General features: G+C 45.4%; 1 protein-coding gene across 2 annotated transcripts in view; it reads right to left on the bottom strand.

The window, feature by feature from the left end:
• VPS13C (vacuolar protein sorting 13 homolog C) overlaps positions 1-26,144 on the bottom strand; it is a 2,773,485-nt gene that overhangs the window by 758,157 nt on the left and 1,989,184 nt on the right. For both annotated transcript variants that reach the window (XM_078680824.1, XM_078680823.1), the window contains exon 68: positions 16,729-16,810. In XM_078680824.1, coding sequence (XP_078536950.1) covers positions 16,729-16,810 — 82 coding nt within the window. The remainder of the gene's footprint in view (positions 1-16,728; positions 16,811-26,144) is intronic.

Here is a 26,144-nt window from a genome sequence, read left to right on the forward strand (position 1 = left end):
TTCGGTTAGCAGAGAAATAAAGTGCATTTTAATAGGTGGGCGACGGTTAGGTCTACACAGATGAACAAGTCAGCGAATGTTGGAATGGAGTGGGTGGGCGAAAGTGAGTGGGTCAATCCATTTGATTGGATAAATGTGAGTTGGAATATTTAATCAAACTTAAGTACTAGATACAAACTGGACATTGAAAGACATCACAGTTGTAAACACAAGTGCAATGTTGTTTCATGTTGAACGTGGCAAAGAGAGGCTTCTGCAAAAGGGGCTGAGCTACCTGAAGGAGAGGCGGTCTTTTGAAGGACAGTGGTATATGGTGGCAGCAACAAGGTTTTATTCAAATGTGTTATTATTGCTTACAGTAATGATTTTTCAGGAGACACTGCAATGCTTTATTAATTATAATGGGTGCAGAAGGTTGTAATGCTTTATAAATTATAATGATTGAAGATGGATTATGGTTAGTGATTCAAGTATTTAAGTCTGAAAACAATGTTAAAGCCAATAGGCCTACTTGATTTAAAGTGGCACCCTCCTATATGGTTATGTGTAATATGGTATGGGGGAGGGGTATGCTGTGATGTTTGTGGTCATGACCCTACAGAGAACAAATGTAATGTCATCGAAGGTATTCTCACCAGCCTTATGTATATTTGTACATTACAGCATAGTATTAAGTAGTGTTTGTGTAATAAATGTCATTTTCTTTTTCTAAAGAAAAAGAACAGACTGGACAATCACTTATAGAGTGTTATATTGTGTACAAGTGCACAGTGATTACTAGCCCACATCACCTACCCTGAGTAGGCCTTGGACTGCTCTGCTTCGCTACCCAAAGAGAGTCAAACCGTACAATTGGATGTTTCGTTCATAGTGAGTGGGTAATTGTAGACGTAATATTTGCGCAGGCCTCACATGCTTCACAACTAATAACACAGTTTCCTTACACCTTCCAACAGTATAAGGGCAGCACTTTGTGCGCCTCTCCCTGTCTCACAATCTGTGAGACAAGTTAAGGTCATGGCACATAAGTATGATCCATGTTCACCAATGACCAAAAACCAGTACAAGGGAACCACATATCATACAGCTGGAGAACTCAGGCAGGGGTGTACATCTCTCCCCATATCAGAGAATTTGATATCCCAACAGATGCCCCTTCCAGATTAGACTACTCTAAATCAACTAACCTGTAGGGGTTGGGTCATCAGTAAATCTGGCACAAAAAGTCCATCTGCATTGCCATAGCTCAATCAACTCTGTGCTCAATCAGGCTCTGCGCTCCACTTCAAAATCTAACCATTGCAGAGAAGAAGTTACTTACCTATGGTAAAGCATTATCTGGTAGAGACATAGTCTAGCAACAGATTCCTTAAGTTTTGAACTCTCCCCAGTTGTAAGACCGGATCTGGAAAATTTTCAGCAGTACTTCTGCACACCGGGGGATGAGTGGTAGGACTCTGTGATAAAGTCGACTTCGGTTGTGACATCAGTGATGTCATATAAGTCCCGTCCGGTGCGCGGATGTTTTTTCTGTGTAACCTTCCACACCACTATAGAAACTGGCTGTGGAAACAGTGTGCCAAAAAAGATCAATGTATGTTTGAAACAATAAATAGAAAACAGACATCATTACCAAGTCAAGACCTATAAGGTAAGACCAAATGGTTAGTTGAATTACACAACTACATTAAAGAGCGAACACTGGTGTATAATACCAGTGCTGAAAATGGCTACATCCCTAACAACTAGACAATTTCTATAAGGAAATATCAAATGGTTTAATGAACCATATAGCTACTCGAAACACTGACCAGCAGTGTATAAACCAGGTTTGTAAAAGGAAATACCTCTTACACTACAAATCATTTAAGAGTGCGGAGGATGGGTAGGGCGTTAAGGAATCTGCAGCTAGACTATGTCTCAACCAAATAATGCGTTATCAAAGGTAAGTAACTTGTTCATCTGATGGAGACATGCAGCTGCAGATTCTTTAACTTTTTTTAATTCACTTTATTTTTCATTTTCACAGTGAATCACAACAATGATGGCATATTGATTACTGATTGCAACAGTACAGAATACATTATCTCGAAGAAATGTATCTAATACATAACGCACAGTATAGTTCTGTACAACGTGTACATTTCCTACTTAAACAATTATTAGACACCCCGTATACGTTCCTTCATGACAAGGTTTACGAACCCTTAACTTTTGAACTAAATACCATAGCTATACCCATTCAGAGGAGGGTCTGCAATCGAATCCTACACAAGTTCTCAGAGAGAACCAGCTGGTCGAAATTAACAACAGACCAGACATACGTAGGCATTAGATGGAAAAGAGCTCCTTATAAAACTGTGGCAAGGGCCACAGCAATGTAAATAAAAACAACCCTACAGGCATGGGGAAAAAAACATGCCCCAAGGGCAGCTAAATAACACTGTGTCAGAAGACAACACCCAATAGTAGGACAGTAGTACATGACCCCTAGCGGGTGATATATGCCTGTGGACAAGAAGGGCCAAATGCATTAACAAATACCCTGTAAACTACAGTTCCCTACACCAGTAAGTAAACATTCAATAGAACCTATCCTTAGAACCCCAGCAGAAAGAGGTTACAGCACTCACCACATAGAAAATAAATGCATTCACCATAAACTTGGAAATACCAGCCCAAGAACAAAAACTGAAGCTAATCAAAGTCTATCCTTGATGAGATAAAGTGACCACTTCAAGGGTCCCACAACACATAGAACCCGTAAGTTGGTAATTATCCAGATATGAATCTGCCATAAATAATGAAGAAACAATGCCTAAATCGGAGTAGCTCATACTGTACGTACCTATATAGATCCATACTCGTAACATATTTAGACCTATATCTAGAGGATATGACATACAGTCACAGATAAAACTACAGTGAATAGAGAATCAAATTGCAACTCATAGTATGATTTGCAAAAGAAATATAATACATATCCTGCCTTATCTTATATAGCAGAGCTATATCTGAATATGCACAACACAGATACATTACACCTGTGTGTATGACATATACCTGTATAGATAAAATGGAACTGAAATAGAACAAAAGAAAGGAAGATCACATCCTCAATAACACACTCTGGGTGACTTAGCATTAAGATAATGCCAACTACCCTAAAGGATCTGGAGAGGCTGTTAGTATCATTAGCCTAAAGAAAACACAGTAAAATGAAACCTTGCCAACAGCAAACACTTACGACCAGACTTCCGAATGGAGCCACCCGACTGTGCGTGCAAGGGATGCTGCTTGAGCAAACGTTTCTGGATCCAGCTAGACGTCTCTATCAGATACTTAACTTTGGGGTGGTACAGGTACTAGCAGTTTGTAGCCAATGGGCTACTTAACTTTTGGGTGACTACACCCTTTGTATGACCACTCCCTTTGGAGAAGGGACTTATCCCTAATCCTATTGGCTAAAATCCTCACAACCAATATGGAGGATTATCAAAGGAGGGGGTCAATTCAGCTCAGGACACCTTAGGGGTGGTCTTGGCTGACAGAGGACACACCTATCCTGATTACTAATTTTCCCACTGAGCTTGCTGCCAAACGTAGGGCTTGGTCAGGGAGGAAGGCATGTCCACTAGCTGGAGAGGCCCTAGCTAGCACAAGAAAGGGAAGAAAGCCTTTGAGGCTCACGTCCCTTACATACTTTTCCTGCTTGGGGGTAGGTGTGAAGTACCTCCACCCAGAACAGGCATGGTTTCTGACCCACGAGGGCACAATGCTCCCACCTCAGTGGGCCAGACACATGTCTGGAAGTGGCAGGCTGGCGCAGACACTAGCGGTTGGTTAGTTTTTCAGGGGGCACCTCTGTCGTGGTCTCTGAGTGCATTATTAATTAACCCAAGACTGGCATCAGTTTGGGCTCATTAATCTGAGATGTTTGGTACCAAAACATCTTGGAATTCAGTGAAGCCATAATGGAGCTGTGGAACTTGCAACAACAAGCTTGCAGCCCATGTACTCGGTATGGCTTCATCATGCACTTATAATGCATAAGAATAGACTTAGACACTATAGGGGCATGCCTGCTCATGTAGTTATGCCCTCACCAAAGGTATAGTGCACATTACCTCAGGGCCTGCTGTAGAGGTGGCTTACCTATGCCTCTGGCAGTGCTGGCAGGCCTGGCACATGTGTGCCAGGTCGACTCTTCACTTTTAGTTGCACAAAAACACGCAGGCTGCAGTGACGGTGTGCATGTGTTTGGTGAGGGGTCTCTTAGGGTGGTATAGTACATGCTGCATCCTTCAGAGATCCTCTTTATCAAATGCCCTTGGTACCACTGGTACCTTAAATTTGTATTTATAAAGCACAACACTCATCCCAAGGGATAGCATGACGCTAGGATAGATCTGCTTAGGGGGAATATAGTGGCATAGGAAAAAAAAACATCGGGACTTGACCCTTAGCCTGTGAAGCAACAAGCCTTAGGCCCTGAAATGCCATGTTGTTAGTCTTTTTCTGAACTTCATGTGTTCATCAATGGTGCGAAGCTCCAGCGAGAGTTTGTTCTAGTGGGTGGCCGCCAAATGAGAAAATGAGCTAACTCCAGTTCAGGCTTTTTTATTCGTAAAGTTTTAGCTAGGGAGTGATTGCATGACCTAAGGTCTTGTGAGGGGGACACAGAATTCCATTTTGTCCTGCAGGATTCTTGGTCCGTATTTATGAAGGGCCGTATGCGCATAACTTAATAGTTGGAATCTGGCTCTGTCTCATGGGCAACCAATGAAGCTCTTTCAGGCAGCTTGAAGCAGAGCTAAACGTGTTCCTATTACAAACCAATTTGGCAGTTGCATTCTGAATGACTTGTAAACGGGAAAATAAATTGTCGGACATGCCAACATAAAGTACATTTCCATAGTCTAGATTGCTAGTCAGTAAGGCCCGAGTGATTGTTTTCCTCCAATTCAGTGGAATCCAAATAAAAAGTCTTCTCAGTAGGTTTAGCATGGCAAAACATCTACCACACAGTGCTCGGATTTGGTCTTGCATACTTAACATGTTGTCTACCAGGAATCCAAGGTTTCCTACAACACATTTTGGTTCAGGAGCAGTGCCTGATGAATGGTGCCATGACGTTGTGTCCAAGAAAAACTGTGCACCGCCAAACAGCAGTAGCTCCGATTTCTCCGCGTTTAATTTCAAGCAGTGGTCAGACATCCAACCTGCGGTTTCTAAAAGGCAGTTACTTAAACTACTCTTGTGTTCTCATATTTTTCCTCGAAAGTTATTAGCAACTATGTATTGTCAGCGTAAGACCATGTGTTACAACCCCATTTCCTGCCAATCAAGGCCAATGGGGAGACATAGGCATTAAAAAGAGTAGGGCTGAGGGAGGTTCCCTGTGGAACACCACACTCTATTATTTTGGGGCTGGAGGAAACAGAGCCCATTTGTACTGCTTGAGTCCTATTAAGCAAAAGGGATTTAAACCAATGAAGAGACTTGGAATGAAGCCCTTTTTCGTATAAAGTTCTCAATAGGAGATTGCGTGACACAGTGTCAAAAGCCAGTTTATTTTTAATGGAATGGTGCACCACTGACAAGTCTATAAGGATCAAGGCAGCAGTTTTATCGTGGTCCAGCGACCCTTGACCCTGCTTGCAGGTCAGGCCGCCCCCCCACCCTCCGCACGGCTCCGCCTGTGTTGTGCCTGCCTTGAGCCAGCTGCTGCTGCCTCGTGAGTTTGCCGACCCCCCCACCCACCCTTCCGCTGGTATATTGAACTGTGTCTCTTTCCTTGATTTGCGTTTTCTCCTATTTTGTACTGTGCCTTTAGTATTTACCGTTCCCTGTTGCCCTGCTTTGTTGACTATTTTTGTGCCCCTGCCCAGCCCCCTTTTGCCTTCGGTCTCCTGCTGTCCCGTTCCTTTCCCGCCGCTGCCTCCCTGTGGCCCCGCCCCCCGCTCTCCCATTTGCCACTCCGCTCCCACCTCCCAGCTGCTCCTCCCTCCCACATCCCCTTATATGGCGGCCGCTGCGAGACCGCACAGCGCGCGCGCCGTTGGCGTGCCTAACGCAAGCCCGTTTGCGCCCGCCCGCGCCTGGACCGCGCCCAGCACCAGAACCCCTGGACCCTACAAACGCCGCAACACCAGACTCCACTACAATGCCAGCACCCTCCACGCACTCAACGCCAGACGAAACCACACCTGCTTTCAAGCCACCCCGAAACTGACTCACGGACCTTTCTCCTGCCACACCTGCAGCTTCACCTGCGACAGAGCCACCAAACCGCCAAGGACTGGACCCAACCACCTCCGCTGCATACTCCTCAACACCCGCTCCGCACGCTGTCGAGTTCTGGGATCTGCGCGACACCTCTGCCCCAGACGAGGCCTTACTGACCGAGACCTGGTGGAACAACTCCTCGGTGCCCGACATCACCATAGCCATCCCGGACGGCTACACGATCACCCGCAGGGATCGCACTAACGAAATCGGAGGAGGAATAGCCATCGTCCACAAGTCAACCCTCAAAGTCACCACCTACACAGACGACACCTTCAACACCGCCGAACACCTGCACTTCCGGATCCACACCGACCACAACACCACCCTCAGAGCTACACTCATCTACAGGCCGCCCCAGGCCCTGAGCTCAATTCTGCGACTCCATCGCTGACCACGCCAGCACCCACGCACTCGCCTCCATGGACTACATCCTCCTCGGAGACCTGAATTTCCACCCCGAGAACAACACCACCACCAATTCAGTCACCTTGATGGACAAACTCGCCAACCTCGGCCTCAGACAACTCGTGACCGCACCCACCCACGCCGCTGGCCACACACTGGACCCCGTCTTCTCCACAGGCACCCACGTAGACTTCAACCACACTACCGAAATCCACTGGACCGACCACCGTTGCATCCATTTCACCTTCAAGAAACCAACCACGCACCACCGCACCCAACAGCTACCTCGCCGCTGCTGGAGCAAAGTCACCGAAGACCAACTGATCACCACCCTCGCCCAAAACCCTCCCACCGACCCCACCAACCCAGACACCGCAGCCCACAACCTCAGACAGTGGATCAACGACTGCGCCAACACCCTTGCCCCAATCAAGAAACCCTCCAACAACCATGCCAGCAAGAGAGCCACCTGGTTCACTGACGAACTGCAGACCTCCAAACGCACATGCCGGAAACTGGAGAAGATTTGGCTCCACGAACGCACTCCCGACAACCATGCAGCCCACCCGCAGACATCACCACCTCATCAGATTAGCCAAGAGATCCTTCTTCAAAGACCGCCTGGATAACAACGCACATGACAGCAAAGAGCTCTTCAGCATCGTAAAGGAACTCTCCAACCCCAGTGCCAACGCCAACGACATACCACCCTCACAAGAACTGAGCAACTCACTAGCCATCTTCTTCCACCGCAAGATCGCTGACATCCATGACAACACAACCGCCCGACTACGCCGGACTCCACCTCCCCTGTGAACACCACCACCACCAAACACCTGACCTCCTGGTCCAACGTCAACGACGACAAGACACGCAAGGTCATGAACCCCATTCACTCAGGATCTCCGTCAGACCCGTGCCCACACCACGTATTCAACAAAGCAGACGCAGCCATCGCACCCCAACTAAGGAAGGTCATCAACATCTCCTTCGAAACAGCTACATTCCCGGAAAGCTGGAAGCACGCCAAAATCAACACCCTCCTCAAGAAGCCCAAGGCGGACCCCAAGGACCTCAAAAACTTCCAGCCCATCTCCCTGCTCCCGTTCCCGGCAAAGGTCATCGAGAAAATCGTCAACATACAACTGGCCCACCACCTGGAAGACAACAACATCTTGGACCCGTCCCAGTCCGGGTTCAGACGAAATCACAGCACCAAGACAGCCCTCATCGCCGCCACAGACTACATCAGGCGCCAACTAGACAACGGCGAAAAATCAGCCCTCATCCTCCTGGACTTGCCAGCCACCTTCGAACACGGTCTGCCATCGCACTCTAAAGACATGCCTCCTAGAAGCCGGAATTCAAGAGAAGGCCCTTGACTGGACCACGTCCTTCCTCTCCGGCAGAACCCAGAGCGTCCGCCTCCCGCCCTTCAGATCCGAGGCCATCGACATCATCTGCGGCGTCCCCCAGGGCTCATCACTCAGCCCGACGCTGTTCAACGTCTACATGGCCCCCCTCGCACAAGTGGCCCACCAACACGACCTCAACATCATCTCCTATGCCGACGACACCCAGTTCATCCTCTCCCTCACCAAGGACCCGCACACCACCAAAACCAACCTCGCCGACTGGATGAGCAACAGCCGTCTGAAGCTGAACTCGGACAAGCTGGAGGTCCTCATCCTCGGAACCACCCCCTCAGCCTGGGACGACTCCTGGTGGCCGACCACACTGGGAACAGCACCAACACCCACCGACCATGTACGCAACCTAGGTTTCATCATCGACTCCTCCCTCTCTATGTCTAAACAGGTCAATGCCGTCTCCTCCTCCTACTACAACACCCTCCGCATGCTCCGCAGGATCTAGAAGTGGATCCCGACCAAAACAAGAAGAACGGTGACAGAGGCCCTCGTCAGCAGCAGACTGGACTATGGCAACGCACTCTACGCAGGAATCCCAGCCAAACACCTACGACGACTACAACGCATCCAAAACGCCTCCGCCCGACTAATCGTCAACGTCCACCGCCGCAGCCACATCACACCCCACCTGAGAGCCCTTCACTGGCTCCCCGTTGATAAGAGGATCACCTTCAAGCTCCTCACCCAAGCACACAAAGCACTCCACAACGCCGGACCAGCCTACCTGAACAGCAGACTCAGCTTCTACACCCCCACCAACCAGCTCCGCTCCGCCAGCCTCGCCCTCGCCGCTGTCCACCGCATCCAACAAACGACCTCCGGCGGCAGATCCTTCTCCTACCTTGCCGTCAAGACCTGGCAGACCCAAGACCTACTCACCTTCAGAAGACTCAAGACATGGCTCTACGAACAGTAGCGGCAGCCCCCCACCCCCAGCGCCTTGAGACCCTCACGGGTATGTAGCGCGCTTTGCAAGTACTCTGATTGATTGATTGAAGTCTTACATTGTCTAAAACAGCTAGCAGGGTAGCCTCAGTACTGTTAGAGGCCATAAAGCCTGTCTGTGAGGGGTCTAAAAGATCATTTGTCTTGAGATAGTCAGAAAATTGCCACTTAATCAATCTCTCCAGAACTTTGGATAGATAGGGAAGTTGGGAGATTGGTCGATAGTTTGATAGATTAGTCATGTTAACACAAACATTTTTTGCCAGAGAGGACACAATTGCTCGTTTCCATGATTCTGGGAATACCCCTGCATCTAGTGATTGATTGAAGATTTGTATGACGTAAGGGCAGAGAACAGTTACGAGTTGAGAAAAAATTAAATGTGGACAGGGGTCGAGCGGAAATCCCGATTTGACCTCTGACATTGCCTTGGCAACTTGTTCTTCTGAAAGAGGTACAAAATTACCGAAGTAGGATTACACACCTGGATGAGGTTCAAATGCTTCTTAGTCAGTACCCTCCGGGGTAGACTGCTTTTTAAAAGTAGAGTCAATTTAGGTTATTTTATTTACAAAAAGATTGCTGACTTGCTCGCAGTTGTCTGCTGATGCAGTTAAAGTTTGAGACATACCCACTGGCTTACATAATGCTTACACGATTTTGAATAACTATTAGAATTTCTATTTGCTTCAATTATTTTTACAAATTATTCTTTCTTAGCATGTTTAAATGCAGTGTGATAACTCTTTACCTCTGCCCAATAAGCTAATTTATTGTCCTTATTTTTGGTCATTCTCCATTTATGTTTCATAGATTCACATTTTCTTTTTTTGGAGTATTAGATCGGAAGAATACCACTCTTCTGAGGGTGATTTCTTTGTTTATTTACTATTTTGGGAGCACATAAATCCAGTGTGCAATTTATAGCTGAGACTGGAACTGTCTAAGTTAATTTGGTCTCCTAAAGGGAAATGAGAGGCAAACAGTCAGGAGTTATAAGATGTCAATGTCTTTTAGTCCTGTTTGAGGGCGTACTCTGGCTGATCTTATTGGCCGGTAGGGTGAGAGTAAAATTATTTAGAACATTGTACAAGGGACTTATGTGTGAGCCAGAGGTGTGCCTCACTCAGGATTCTATTGTTTTCAAATTTTTTCTTGGTGAAAGGGTTAGGGCATCTGAATCAGAGATATGGGCAGCCTCAAGTGTTTTAATATCTTTTTTACAGTTCTTCTAGGTTCTTATTATGGGCTTTATTTATTTTGGACTGAACGTCTATGACAGCACCCCTGACCATGGCCTTGAGTGCATCCAATTTAAAGGTTGGGAGGAATTGAAGGGTGGATCATTTTCTTTCAGGTAATTTCGTATGGTCTTTTCAATAGAGTCACTGGATGCAGCATCCTTAATCGACTTTTCATTGAATTTCCAACGTTTGTTGGGAGTTCTTGTACTTGAGCCAGGGTAGTGCTAGAGTAATAGCAGAATGGTCAGAGACTAATCTTGAGAGTATGTCTGTCTGGTCTGTTAAGTGAATGAGAGCTTTAAAGATCAGTAGGTAATCAACCCTGAAGTAGGATTTGTGTGGGTTGGAGAAAAAGGTATAATTCCTAGTGTCAGGGTGTTGTAATCTACAGGTATCATGGAGGCCAAATCTGGTGCATAGTTTGTGGAGTGATTTGTGGGACCAGGAGGGCTGTAGGGGAGACTTAGACCATCTGTCAGTAGTCACAGCGAGGGGAAGATTAAGGGGACTGGTGAAGATAATAAGATCTGCGTTCGGGATCTGACTTAGAGAAGGACACAGGGAGTCCCAGAATTAGGCGTTGTCAGAATTTGGGCCATATACGTTAAGAACATGGAAGGGGTTTAAGTTTTTGGAGAGTTTTGACAAAATCCATCTACCCTTGTCATCTGTTCTGTGTGATACTACGGACAAGCCTGAGTTTTTAGTGAGCAATGTGATTACCCCACCTTTGTTTTCATCTGCAATGGACCAGAGGATGTCAATGACCCAACTACTCCCAAATGTAGTCAACTCTTTATGGGTGACTTTTGTCCGGGCTTGAGTTTAAAAAGGTAGTTTTCTATTTTTTTGCACTTAACTGGATGAGGTAAGACTCTTGATGTTTAGGGAGACAAATTCTAGGTTTATGTCCAGGAAGCTGCTAGTCATGTTATAGCGTTATATGATTAGCTATGTGATGAATGCATATAGGTTGTAGGTTGTAGGTTGTGTCCTCGGAGAAAAAGGCCAGATATGAGCATGATCCTGATATGATGTCATAAGGTGTGTGTGTGCAATATTAGTAATATCCAACAGACCCTCTGCAAATGTGTAAGATTAAAACAAGTCTCTGGGATGGAGCCAATGGCAAGGAGTAAAGGTTGTTAGTCAAGCCACATAGGTGTAGAAGAAAAGGAATACAATAATAAGGTAAAACTGAATACAATCAGAAAAGGAAGAAGACAACCTGTAATCCACCTCACTTGACCCCACCCCACTGACCCACCCATTCTACCCCTAAACAGTGCATGTGAGAGAGACGACAACGGTGTGGAACCCACCATTGTGGCCTCACAATAAACAACAAACTATGTGATTGATCTAACTGTAGTTCAAGAACAAAAAGAGGTTTATATAGTAGAGGTCTTATAAGTTCAGGTGTCCCTACCACTAACAGCGGCACATGAATTTAGGTAGTGGATGACTGTAGCGACCAAATGTTTGGAGGAGGAGACTGAAGTTATATCAGCGGGAGATGCATTATAAAAGAAAGAGAACTGCCTAGGGTCTGTATGGGATAAACACATGCCATTAGGTATTGTGACGTTGAGGCATGACAGTGTGTGAGAATGCTAAAATGCAGGTAACTTGGCTGGGAGTACTACTAGAGTGGTGCGTGAGTTGTTGTGGATGAATTCTCCCTGCTAAGAGCAGACTGCATATGGGAGATTGTGAGTAATTTAGGAATAGCTAAGGGAGTTGGGGACCCATGTTTCGCAAATTGTCAAATAGGTTGGAGAAACGTTTGCGGTGGCCTTCAGAACCGATGTTTGAGATGGGCAACGTGGTCACCGCAAATCAGTGTCAAGGTTAAGGTGATGTTGAGGGGGCCTATTCGTTGTTGTAAGCTGAAGAAGCTATGGGAAGGTATATTATGTCTTTGTTAAGTAGACAAGTGCATAAGGGAGCTGGTTATGGTGCACTATATCTAGGGCAATCGAAGCAAGTGTCAGAATAGGAGAAGAAGCATATCAAAACCAGATGAACCTAGGTCCTTTTGAACTTTTTTGAACTACTGGAGTACTTCTCACAACATAATACAATGAGAGACCCTATGAGGGTCTCAAAATGAGCAAACTGAGGGAAAGCACATCCTCTAAGTCCACCAAGGGAGCTGAGGGAAGACTTCGTAAGCCTGGACAAGCATATGGAAAAAATATAGTCTTGGATGGTGGATGCTGGAAGGGTTCATGACTTGTGGTTGCAGGGCATTTGGTGGGTGTCCATTTAGATACCCTCTCTTTTACCCCGGAATGACTGAAGGTCTTTTGGCTCGTTAAATATATGGTGTCTCCCATCTGCATGGATTTAAAATTTTGCTGCCCTGTTGAAGGAGAATTGCAGGTTTGGAGCTATAAGTCTGGTGCGAAGAGCGAGAAAGCCCTTCCTTGTCTTGACTGAAGGTCTGGAGTAATCCTGAGAGACGTAGATTTTTGGGCCTTTCCATGGTATGTGGTTGTTTTTACGCACATGGTTGAGCTCAGTTCTGTATGTCGGTATCTCAGAGGGCAGCAGACAATCTGTCAAATAGTGTTTCTGTTATTTGTTTTGAATGAAGGTACTCGGTGTGCTCTTTCAAACTCAAAGTCAAAGTGACCTGATAGCCTGTCATTTGAGGGATCCATTTTTATAAAAAGGCTATAGAAGAGTCTGATGAGTCTTCTGATCCTTTCGGAATCCCAAAGATGCGCAGGCTCCTCCTGCTATGATTTCTATCCTCCCACACAGCTACATCTCTTTGCAGGGTCTTGGTGGTGATCTCCAGTTTCTGAATATCCCTGATAGAAGGAGCTGACATCTTCCAAATGAATGGATTTGCATATCTGCCTCTGATATCCTGGTGTTAATGGAGCTGACGTCGAGCCTGATAGCACATAGTTCTTGTTGCATCATGTCTGTTTATTTTGGTGGATTTTGCCAAGTTGTGCACCTCCGCTAGTTTTTTTTTTTTAGTATCATGTCCATTGTGTTATTTATGTCTGTCTTACTGTTAAGAGATGGGTCCGGTATCAGTGGGTCTGGTTTGGAGTGCTTATTGCCAGGTTTGGATTCTTTGTCAGCCATTTTTTCCCCAGGAGGTAGATGGTTCAAATTGCACACCATAATTGTGCACTGTGTAGCTGAGATGCTGAAGTTGGGGTGCCGCTATAATGACTGTGACGGCAGCACGTGCAAAAGATACACTGGACAGCCAGGATACGAGTGAAATGAAGAACCAGCAATGGAACCGGGCTGTATGAGCATTGGATTGGTTAACTAGTGAACCGAAGGGGTCCAGCACACAGCAAAGCATAGGACACGGGCACTGTGGTTGAATGAACCAGGAACAGAGTAGATTAGCGAAGAGTTTTTCCTTGTCTGATTGTCTCAATCGTTGGGGGCCTTCCCCAGATAAAGCAGAGCTGACTGGTTTGGGAAGAGATGGGGAAGAAGAGACTGGTGGGCCAGCAGGACTCAGGAAGGGCAGTCCTTTGGGTAACAGACTCAGTGCACTGCCTCAGAACTAAATAGATCACAGGGGCTCCAGCGATCACCCCACTCAGGCAGCGATCATTCCAAAGTCATTGGAATGTTCTCAGAGGAGGTCGAACACACATAAGAAGCCCCTCAAGGTGCTGGTATCTATATTTTGCAAAGCTTTCACATGTTCATATTACCAGAGCCTTACAATTCTTGAAAAGCAAATAACTATTTTAGCCTGGGATGAAGGAAGCAATGTTTGAGTGGTGAGTTCAACAGCCCTTTAGGCACTGCTGGGTGGATTGAGATTTCTCATTGTTTATCTATGCCTCATGGACTGCTGCAATGTAAAGCTCAGGCAAAGCCTGGTAGGGTTTCACAGGGCTCTTCAGGTCGGAGTAGCATTCTCTGCACACATACAAATGGACTGGCATTTACTAGAGAGCCAACACTGACCTGGGGAAACACAGGTGCCGGTTAGAGAGGCTTACTTAAGTGGCGTGATATTAGATGTCCCAGAGTAGCGCCTGGACCGCTCTGATACAGCTGCCATTTTGATCCTCGTTGCTCCGTTCGAGTTTGGAGTTCAGGACTCAGGGGGTGAAAAGTGGTAGAAACAGCAGAAATTATTCCAAGTATTGTGCCTCCTAGATGCCTGTGGTGTTCCAATACATGGAACTACCGCTCTTCAATCTTGAGAGTGGCTACAAGCTGCATTAAGTCACCACTGGCTGCTGCTGCAGCGTAGCTAAGCTTCTTTTCACCGTGCCGCACTATCTAGCATGAGGTATTCCCATCCACTATCAATGTACAATGGCGGATATCCTATACGGATTGTTACTCATTGTAATTTGAACAAAGTGGGTTCTTTTTAAAGTGTGGTCTCATCAGCTGGGACCATTTGCCTGCCCGATTTTGTATAAGTTGACACAGTTGTGGGGGGGAAGGCCCTTTTAGTACACTGCTTTCGAAACGTGAGACCGCACGCCACAGTAATTGGATGTTTGAGGATATGCAATGAGGTATGGTATCAATTGGGCATTATTGTACTATTTTGTAACATTTGTCTTGGGACAGGGTCACCCGGCAACCAGGTGCGAGTGTTACTGCATGGGGGATGCTCGAATGTTATGTTGGTGTGGGCAGATTTTGACCGCTATATCCGTTAAGTGTAATGGCTTTTGAAACCATGCGTTACGGGGTCTATGCAATGAGACCTTAGTAGTTGGGATATAGTCAGTTGCATGAGGATTATACACACAGCATTAGGGTGCCAAGAACCATTTAGTGTTTGATGTCGTGTGTTTTTGATTTTCACTCTACATTGGATATTTAACAGCATTGTGGTCGACTGGACACAAGGATACACCACCTCGTATATTAATAGGGGATGGGAATGCCTCATGTTAGATAGTACGGTTTACACATTCTTAACTTGGATAACATGCAATTAATATGGTTGAATTCATTGAGAGTGTGATATAACTCTGGGGAGAACAGGTATCAACCTTAGGAATGTAATGTCATATCATGCCGAACTGGGAGACATACAGGATTGATTACCGCAAACATAGGACGTATAGTGCCTTAATGGGGATGATACTAGGCGGTGCACCTTTTTGCTGATTTGTCCTCCAAATAGAATAAGCATATACATGTCATTCCATTGTAGGTGTTGTCAACAGGTGCTTAATAGCCTTAACTGATTGATGTATTGGGATCAGTTGAGAATATGAGGATCTGATGTATACAAGGGACCATGATCGACCAACGATGGGTGGTATTGAGTAACGAGCTGTCGCATTGGCGAATATAGAATTCTCAGTGGTATATAATGTACCTGTTATGGCTCAAATGATTTATTGTGGGATACCCTGCGGGAGGAGCCACATTTATCTGATAACAATGCATTGTTGCCCGCCACTCCAGTAAGGATGATTATTAAATTGGTAATAAGGGAATGCTGCCGGTTTCCCTTGGGTGAGGAATCCATAACTTTGGATGGAGTGAGATGGTTGCCCCAGCCATGTGTTAGGGTAATCCCCTGTTGCAATACATCACAATTAGCCCTATGATTCACCCATTATAATACTTAAGGGCTGAAGGGTATTCACTTTGATATTTGGAGCTTCCCTTCCCACTAAGTATCGCTGATGAGTGTATACTGTGGCTGATACGTCACAAATTGTGATTTTCGGCAGTATTCATCCAATAAGTTATCCATCTACTTAATATTACTCACAATTGCATGTCATATTAATGGTCGTTATGTTACTGAAAGCTGAGGATGATGGTTTGACATGTTTATATATATGGTTATGACTTGCTACGATATATCTTTCGTGTCATGGGTATTTTCCATCTTACACTCAGTCACACGTCTCAGCAGTTTTTAGTTTGTGTTTAAGTGCATTTATTAATATGTGTATTTTGTAAGTGATGGGGGGTACACAATGGTTCCTTCTGTCCTTGTTTAGTTATTACATGAACGTAGGTGTTTTTTAGGTGTATGTGAAATAGTCTTGTCTACTTTATAAATGTTTACCCATGTTTTTTGTATGTTTTCGTATGTCTCAATGTGAGCACTTAGCTATATATGTCATTTTAGGTGCATTCTTAAAGCCCTGAGGAAGTTCACGTGTGGTGAACGAAACTCGTTGGATGTCTCATGTTATCATCAAAGAAAATAAAGACAATTTGGAATGCATGCAATTTGGAACTGGACTTGCGTTCGTATGGACTGTAAGTTATCAGTGCACTACGCTCTGTGAAATTTGAATTCAATAACAATGTTATGCGGTGATATTAATGTTTCAGGGAAGAAACGTATAATGGGTAACAGAAAAAAGTTCAGAGCCTCATGTGTTAACTCTAAAATAAAGAAGAAAAAATGCTAAGTACAGTAACCATACCTGAATCTAGAGCTATAGATTTGGGTGGTGCAACTGGGTGAAACACTGCTGAGAACATTGCACCAGGCAACTGGTTATCGACCTGTGAGGAGAAATAACAAAATACAGGTGAATGAGCGAAATATGCTTGATCTAGAAGCTGGTACCTTATTTACGGCACTGGCATAGTAAAGTCCTGAAGAAAACTCTGATTCAATAGAGTGACTAAATCATTCAATTTCAGAAAGTATTAATTTACTATTGTTGAAGACTTCCTAAACAAAAGAAATACGTTCCTGACACATGGCACAGGTCAGTGGATAGTACGCAAAGGCCAACTTCTACTCTCAAGCTTTCGAACACTCCAATTCTACCATTCACAGACAGGCGCAATGGGACATGTTTTTTGGTCCATTATAGAGCCTTAACAGTGAGGATCGGAAATCACAAATTAACTGCATAACAAATCTAAAAAGAGACAGCAAACAATAAGAAACACGATGCAAGGAGTTGAGATACAAAGGCTATAAATAGTATGTGTGTCTATATATATATATATATATATATATATATATATATATATATATATATATATATATTCACTGAAAAAAACATAGGTTATAGACCATATATAGTTAGGAATTAGCATTTAAAAAACCTTATTTTACTCACACAAAACCATTGAAATTCCATATATAGTTAGTTGCACTAACTATATATCGCGCACCCGCAATCCACTGCTGATCATGTCACATATTACATCATTCATGACATGGTCAGTGACATCACTGATGACATCACTGATGACATCTCAAATGACATCACTGATGACATCACTGATGACTACATCCAGTGACTGTATAATTCTGTAAAGTTAAAATATGTCTTACATATTGAAGAATGAGTGGATGTATAAGTGTCTTGATGAAGGATTTAGTAGGGGCATGGCTGACTGTATGAGTGACTGATTAAATGTGTCTCACTGAGTGCATGGGTTAGTGACTAAACTGTCTTAATTTGTGCATCATTATGTCTGTTGTTCTGTAAACTGCTGCATGTGTTGATCATTAGCTATATGATTAACTGTATGGGTTATTGATTGGTTGCCCAAGCATTTGTATGGGAGACTGAGTGTGTGTCTGGGTGGCTGGGAGGTGTATGACTCTCTGCATAGATGTGTGAGCAGTTGATTGACTAGATGTATGGGTTCAAAAGTGCATGTGGAAACAGCTGTATGGGCGGTTGACTGTGTGCATGAGTGTATTGGTGAGTGAATGGATATGTCAGTGCTACATGTCAAAGTAAGTACATATGTAAAACACAGTACATGTGAGAGTTGACATATATAAATAACTGTGCATAAGAGCCAGTGAATGTGTGAGTGGCTGTATGGATCATTGTGAACTTGTATCCAGGATTGTATAAGTGAGTAAATATGTTTTAGTATATGTTTGAATAAGTAAGGTGTGTATAACTGTATAGTTGAGGAAATGGAGGTGTGATTGATTCTTTGCATGACTGACTAAGTGTCTGAGTAACTCCATGGATGAGTGACAGTCTATGAGTGTCTGTTTACACTGAGTGTATCTAAGGTTATATTAGAGTCTGAAGAGGTTCATCGTATTATCACATGAATGATGTCATCAGTGATGTGATCAGTAATGTCAAATGAGATGTCATCAGTGATGTCATTTGAGATGTCATCAGTGATGTCATCAGTGATGTCATTTGAGATGTCATCAGTGATGTCATCAGTGATGTCATTTGAGATGTCATCAGTGATGTCATCAGTGATGTCACTGACCATGTCATGAATGATGTAATATGTGACATGATCAGCAGTGGATTGCGGGTGCGCGATATATAGTTAGTGCAACTAACTATATATGGAATTTCAATGGTTTTGTGTGAGTAAAATAAGGTTTTTTAAATGCTAATTCCTAACTATATATGGTCTATAACCTATGGTTTTTTCAGTGAATTTTCAAGGTTTTGTAAATGCTAATTCCTAACTATATATGGTCTATAACCTATGGTTTTTTCAGTGAATTTCAATGGTTTTTTAATAGCAAATATCATAAGCTGTCGAATGTCAAGTACGTGGTAAGTGAAAACATTTTCGTTTTTATGCACACTGATCTGCTTTGAATGGTGCCCCCCCCCCCTCATTTCTATTAGGAGTACTCTCTCTTTGCAGATAGTGAAAGGTAGTTAACGCAGGCCTTTGCCCCCGTTGTAATCCGTCGTGCCTGCTTCTCTCTCCATTTGATTGATTGTTATCCAAGTATTTACTGTTTTAGAATTAGTTCTCTTTGGTTCATTCTCTATTTACAAACAAACACAGAGTCGCAATACTCTGTTTAGTCTTTGCAGATAACGAAAAATCGTGTAAAAAAAAAGAAAAGGAATCGAGCAAAATCAGTAGGCCACTAATGGGATCTCTTTTTGACCTCGCTAAAATAGAAACATTAGGAACAACCCCTCATGACAAATACAAAACTAGTGAGATGAACTGAACTCCACACAATGATGGCTGCAAAACAGCTCGGCTCCGCCACCCACCCCGCCCAAAATAACGATAAAGAGCGGCTGCCATGATTGGTTGCGGAATGGCCACGACGGAGCTACGAAATGGTGCTGCTCTCATGCTAACCCCAGCTTCAGTCTGAAACATCCAGAAACACTGTAGACTACCAATTCGATCAGTTCCGGTAGCGCCCCAATGTAACCCGGTAGAGAAGAACTAGCCCTCCCCTCTTTGACTGATGGTTCTTGTTGCCTGTCCCTTCTGTTGTCATTTAACAGAACTATTTAGCCTGCTGAAAGGGGTTGTGTTCCGACCGCTGGTTGGTGGAGACATTTTGAATATATTCTGTACCTGCGTTGTCGCGTAATGCGTCATATGACGCGCCGCGTTAGCGCATCCGGAAGTCATCCGGGGCGCGCAGCGCGTAACGTAAGCATAACAAGTCATGTGACTTGTTAATAAAACTTTTCATTGGTTCATTTTACTTTTCTTATTGTAATGATGAAAGGCTTGGTCATATGACCTAAAAATTACGCTTTTCATTACTTCCGAACATTATTTTTTCTTAAATATATGTTATAATGTTCCAGGCTAATGTACTTTCCCGGAAATTTTACAACTGTCCTGCAAGTAAAATATATTCTTTTTTCGAGAAAAAGAGCGTTTCTTCGTCCCATGACGGAGCCGTTGAGCAAAAGAGGGTCGACCTGCTGTCTTAGTCGCCGATACGCCTGAATATGAGATTCTTATCGATCACTTTATGTTGCAGGAATAGAAAACACAACAGCCCTTGACCATTTATCTTTACTGCGTTCCTTCGTATTATACCTTTTACCCTTCATGTAATTGGTCTGCTTTATTTCACTTGCCTTTTAATGATTCTAAAACAGTCACTATTATTAAAAACTTTACCAATGTATATACTACTACCATGTTTTCTTTTAAAAACCTTTATTGTGAAAATTTCATTATACAAATACGAGCCTATAACCATGTGGGCCTGCCACGGAGCAAACTGTAATCGTATATGATGAATAGACATTTACACTGTAGAGGAACGTAACGGGCGGGCCATTAGGTTGCAAGAACTAAGGTGTCTAACAGTTACGGAATCGGTGGACGTACATTTTATAATTAAAATACGACAGGGCCAGTTACAATAAAATTATCTAGATATACATTTGCGGGCAAGTACCATGGGTGACGTTAATTCGAACTTTCAACAGTACAGTAATCAATAACACATCAGAACTTAATATCAATAGGGATGTCGAAATATTCAATCAATTCTCGTCCCCGCCCGCCATGTGCTTCAAAACTGCATACGTATCTCGTGATTTCAAGGTTCTGCAACCAGTACACAACAAGGAGTTACGAGTCCCATTTATTCCGGCGCCATTTTGGGCGAGGACGGGCAGGTCCAGGATATAGTCAAAATGTCTCTACCAACCATCGACTATGATGATGTTCATATGCTGTATTTATTAGAGTAACACTCATCTGTCCACATGAAATTAATTTGCCACAATCTAAACATGTCATTTTAATCTTTCCAAAGTTCTTCTAAATATTTGGGACCGTTTCCCTTGCCTCTGAAGCTCTCAGTGCCACTTCTTTGATGAATGTACTAGCAGGTCAGGGGTTCTCCTCCAAATCTCTTTTATGCAGCACTATAATTAATTGGTGCCACCTCTCCATATGACGATGCATGGTATAGTTACCACAACTATATTTTTTTTCGGTTCCTCTGGAGAGTTCATCGTGGCAGATGAAGCGTGTAACGTACCGGGCATTTACATTTTTTTGCATGTACAGGAAAGGAAAAAAAAATCGAGCGTCCGAGTTCGAAGGTGTCCCAGGGCCATTTTAGTGGACCAGGCCCAAATCCAAAGAACAGGCCGCCATTTTGAGAGTCCTCTTGCAGCCGCCTGTCGCTGTAGCATCAAGAGCAGCCGAAACTCAGCTGAATGGCAACTGAAACGGTAAAGGGGCGCCCCACTACAGCAGACGAGCCTCCACCTAGGAAGGCCCATTCACGCCGGCTCCCCCCCCCCTTCGGGCACCCCACGCCGTTATTCGGAGCAGTATTGTAGGATGGCCACACCAGTGCGGCAACTTGCTAGACATCACCTCGGTGGTAACCGAATCTCAACGCCTTGTGGTGTCTTCTATTCAGAAAACATTGTTATGCTGCCTTCGACCTATTCGCCGCAAGTGCGCACACAACTCAACTGCATAGCTTGCTAGACACCACCTCGGTGCCATCCGGATCTTGGAATGTCAGCACCTTTTGGTGTCTTCTCTTCAGAAAATATTGTTGCGCTGCCTTTGGCCCCATTCGCACATCAGTCCGCTACTGACGCCATCTCACAGGCTAATGGGGCGCCCCACGCCGACTTTCAGCATTGTAGAATGACCACACCAGTACAGCAACTTGCTAGACATCACCTCGGTGCCATCCGGATCTCGGCGCCCCACTGCAGATGAAGTGCCTCTCAACTATGAAACCACCACGGTGACATCCGGATCTTGGCGCGTTGTGCTGCCTTCGGCCTATTCGCACATCGGTCCGCTACTGACGCCATCTCACAGGCTAATGGGGCGACCCACGCCGAGTTTCAGCATTGTAGGATGACCACACCAGTACAGCAACTTGCTAGACATCACCTCGGTGCCATCCGAATCTTGGCATCTCAACGCATAGTGGTATCTTCCATACAAAAAATATTGTTACGCTGCCTTTGGCCCCATTCGCACATCAGTCCGCAACTTAGACATCACCTCGGTGCCATCCGGATCTTGGCATCTCAGCGCCTTGTGGTGTCAGTCAGAAAATATTGTTGCGCTGCCTTTGGCCCCATTCGCACATCAGTCCGCTACTGACACCATCTCACAGGCCAACAGGGCGCCCCACGCCGACTTTTACCATTGTACGATGGCCACACCAGTGCCACAACTTGCTAGACACCACCTCGGTGCCATCCGGATCTTGGCATCTCAGCGCCTTGTGGTGTCTTCAAATCAGAAAATATTGTTGCGCTGCCTTTGGCCCCATTCGCACATCGGTCCGCTACTGACGACATCTCACAGGCCAACGGGGCGCCCCACGCCGACTTTCAACATTGTAGGATGGCCACAGAAGTGCGACAACTTACTAGACACCACCTCGGTGCCATCCGGATCTTGGCGCGTTGTGCTGCCTTCGGCCTATTCGCACATCGGTCCGCTACTGACGCAAACTCACAGGCCAACGGGGCGCCCCACGCCGACTTTCAGCATTGTAGGATGGCCACACCAGTGCACCTTACTAGACACCACCTCGGTGCCATCCGGATCTTGGCGCGTTGTGCTGCCTTCGGCCTATTCGCACATCGGTCCGCTACTGACGCAAACTCACAGGCCAACGGGGCGCCCCACGCCGACTTTCAGCATTGTTGGATGGCCACACCAGTGCGGCAACTTACTAGACACCACCTCGGTGCCATCCGGATCTTGGCGCGTTGTGCTGCCTTCGGCCTATTCGCACATCGGTCCGCTACTGACGCAAACTCACAGGCCAACGGGGCGCCCCACGCCGACTTTCAGCATTGTAGGATGGCCACACCAGTGCTGCAACTTGCTGGACACCACCTCGGTGCCATCCGGATCTTGGCGCGTTGTATTGCCTTCGGCCTATTCGCACATCGGTCCGCTACTGACGCCGCCTCACGTGCCAACGTATTTTCTCCGCATTTTATACCCTATGCCGCATAACAGGTCATGTGACTTGTTTATAAAACTTTTCATTGGTTCATTTTACTTTTGGTTTCCTAATGATGGAAGGCTTGATCATATGACCTAAAAACAACACTTTTCATTGGATGAAAACTTTTTTTTTTCCCCAAACGATGAAAGCCCCACCTTGTTTCTGGATGTTTCAGACTAAACTGGCGTCAGCATGAGAGCACCACCATCTCGTAGCTCCGTCGTGGTCATTCCGCGAGCAATCATGGCAGCCGCTCCCCACCAGAAGCCTGCAGGAGTCGGGGCCCCCAAAACTTTTGATGAATTCTCAAGGCGGAGGGGACGCTTTCGAGAATGGGGTCCAAGACCTAGCAGACAAGCGTCCGATTTCCAAGGTGTCCCAGGGCCATTTCAGTGGACCAGGCCCAAAAAGGAAAGAGCCTGCCGCCATTTTGAGAGTCCTGTGACAGCCGCCTATCGCTGCACCGCAAGAGTGGGCGCAACTCAGCTGAATTGCGGCTTTTGACACAGTGGACCAAAAACGGACGGAATGGCAACTGAAACGGTAAAGGGGCGCCCCACTACAACAGATGACACTCCACCTGGAGAGGCCCGTTCACGCCGCCTCCCCCGGGGCGCCCCACGCCGTTATTCGGAGCAGCATTGTAGGATACCAAAACCAGTGCGGCAACTTACTGGACATCACCTTGGTGCCATCGTTCTGCTGCCTTGGAACTATTCGCACAACAGTTTGCTACTGATGACCCACCCCCCGCGACGCCCCACGCCGTTATTTGCTGGGTGGCAACTTACTAGACATCACTTTCGTGTCATCTAGATTTCGGCGAGTTCTGCTGCCTTGGAACTATTCGCACAACAGTTTGCTACTGATGACCCACCCCCCGCGACGCCCCACGCCGGAAATCTGGACGTTGTGCTGCGTTGGGACTATTCGCACAGCCGACCGCTACTTCGTTGTTTTTCCCTAAAAATGTTTATATGTTATTACTATTTTTGTTTTCTTGTATATATTTATAAATTATTAAAGTTTTATAATCTTACTACTTTGTCGGAGTGCTATATATTTTTAATGTGACACATAATTGTAAAAACTTTGATGTACAAAGAGTCATCCCTGGAATCTTCCGCTTCACGCTCGGTCCCCTCCCCAATCACAATACAGGATGGTTTTCAGATAATAGCAACGCTTCTGCTGTGACGGATCTCATCGAGTGTGGGCCTTGATCTACTATAACTCCTTTGAAGAGGGGTGATTCTTTACAGCTGTGGCCATAAACTACATCTGCAGGGCTAGCTGATAGCCTAGGACCGGCCTGGACAATCGGACACAGAGGAAAAGGAGTGTCAGAGGGTGCGGTAGTGAATAGGGCGAAAGGGAGGTGTCGGGCGGGCACAGGGTGTGATTCTCAGGGAAGAGCAGCGCAGATGGGGGGAGGTTTATTACCCATGCATAAGACAGAGAGCGGGGGTGACCACTGCCTGGGTGAGATGCTTGCGAGGGTGGGGAGCCATGCTAAGGATCGACAGCGTGCACAGAGTGGGTCTGGTCAAGGCATCTAAAATGGCTGCCGTGCACGACAAAAGTGTGGCATTTGAAAAAAGACAAGATGGCGCAGACAATGTTTTTCAACACTTCCTGATTTCCTTCGAATCGAACGTTAACAGACGTTGGGGCATATTACCAAAGTTAAGCGATAGTTATCCCTAACGATGCATTGCAAAGATTTTTTTACCGTCAGAAATTATCGCAGATAAACCTTGCTATTATCAAGGTTTATCGCAAATACGATAAAAAATGACCGCAATGCATTAATATCGCTGAAAACTCAGCGATATTCATGCATTACCGAGCTAATGCTCTTAGCCATGTTATCCACCTCCCATTGGATAACATGGCTAAGAACTGCTCAGGGCAGCTGTTACTTTTTGGAGATATTCGCGCTTATCTCGAATATTTCCAAAAGTTGATAATAGGAGATAGCGATGTTAGCGACTGTTTCCAGTCGCTAACATCTTGGCATGCCCACTTTGCATGTCATTAGTGATAAATATCACTCACATGCAAAGTGGGGCCCAAGATGGTCGCTATCTCCTACTAGCCGTCGCTAACTGGTGTTAGCAACAGCTAGGTAATACAGATATAATTTTATCTCCGCGAAGCGGAGCGCTGTTACAGATATATATCTTGTTTTTGAACGTTAATTTCTCAAAATGCACTGAAGCACATATATTGAGACCTAGCAAAGGCACATCGGGCTACCAGTCCCTAATATTTTACCAAGTTTCGTGCAAATCCATTCAGCCGTTCGATTATTATTAATATTTTTTTTTTTTGCCCCGCGGGGCCCTTTTAAAACCTCCACATCAAACCTAGGGGGTCAGCGAGGATCTACTATGCCCCCTTATGGTCATTTGCCCCTTCGCTTTGGCCTCCTCTTGTCTCTCGATCCTACCGAGAGACAAGATGGCGGCCGCTACGGACTGTTTGGAATGTTTACAGACACCGGAGAGCCAATCAGCTTCGCTTCGCAAAGCTCCGTAACGCGAAAAGTACGCGAAGCGGTGCGCTGTTACAGATATATATCTTTTTTTGAACGTTAATTTCTCAAAATCCACTGAAGCACATATATTGAGACCTAGCAAAGGCACATCGGGCTACCAGTCCCTACAATTTTGCCAAGTTTCGTGCAAATCCATTCAGCCGTTCGATTATTATTATTATTATTTTTTTTTGCCCCGCGGGGCCCTTTTAAAACCTCCACATCAAACCTAGGGGGTCAGCGAGGATCTACTATTCCCCCTTATGGTCATTTGCCCCTTCGCTTTGGCCTCCTCTTGTCTCTCGATCCTACCGAGAGACAAGATGGCGGCCGCTACGGACTGTTTGGAATGTTGACAGACGCCGGAGAACCAATCAGCTTCGCTTCACAAAGCTCCGTTGCGCGAAAAGTACGCGTCCTGGAGCGCTGCCCGGTCCGCTGTTACAGATATATATCTTTTTTTAAACGTTAATTTCTCAAAATCCACTGTAGCACATATATTGAGACCTACAAAAGGCACATCGGGCTACCAGTCCCTACAATTTTGCCAAGTTTCGTGCAAATCCATTCAACCGTTCGGGCTAAAAGTGAGGCCAACCGCCCTATGGAAAACTCAATGTTAAAAA

Source organism: Lissotriton helveticus, chromosome 3_1 (assembly GCF_964261635.1).
Source record: "Lissotriton helveticus chromosome 3_1, aLisHel1.1, whole genome shotgun sequence".
Taxonomy (NCBI): Eukaryota; Metazoa; Chordata; class Amphibia; order Caudata; family Salamandridae; genus Lissotriton; species Lissotriton helveticus.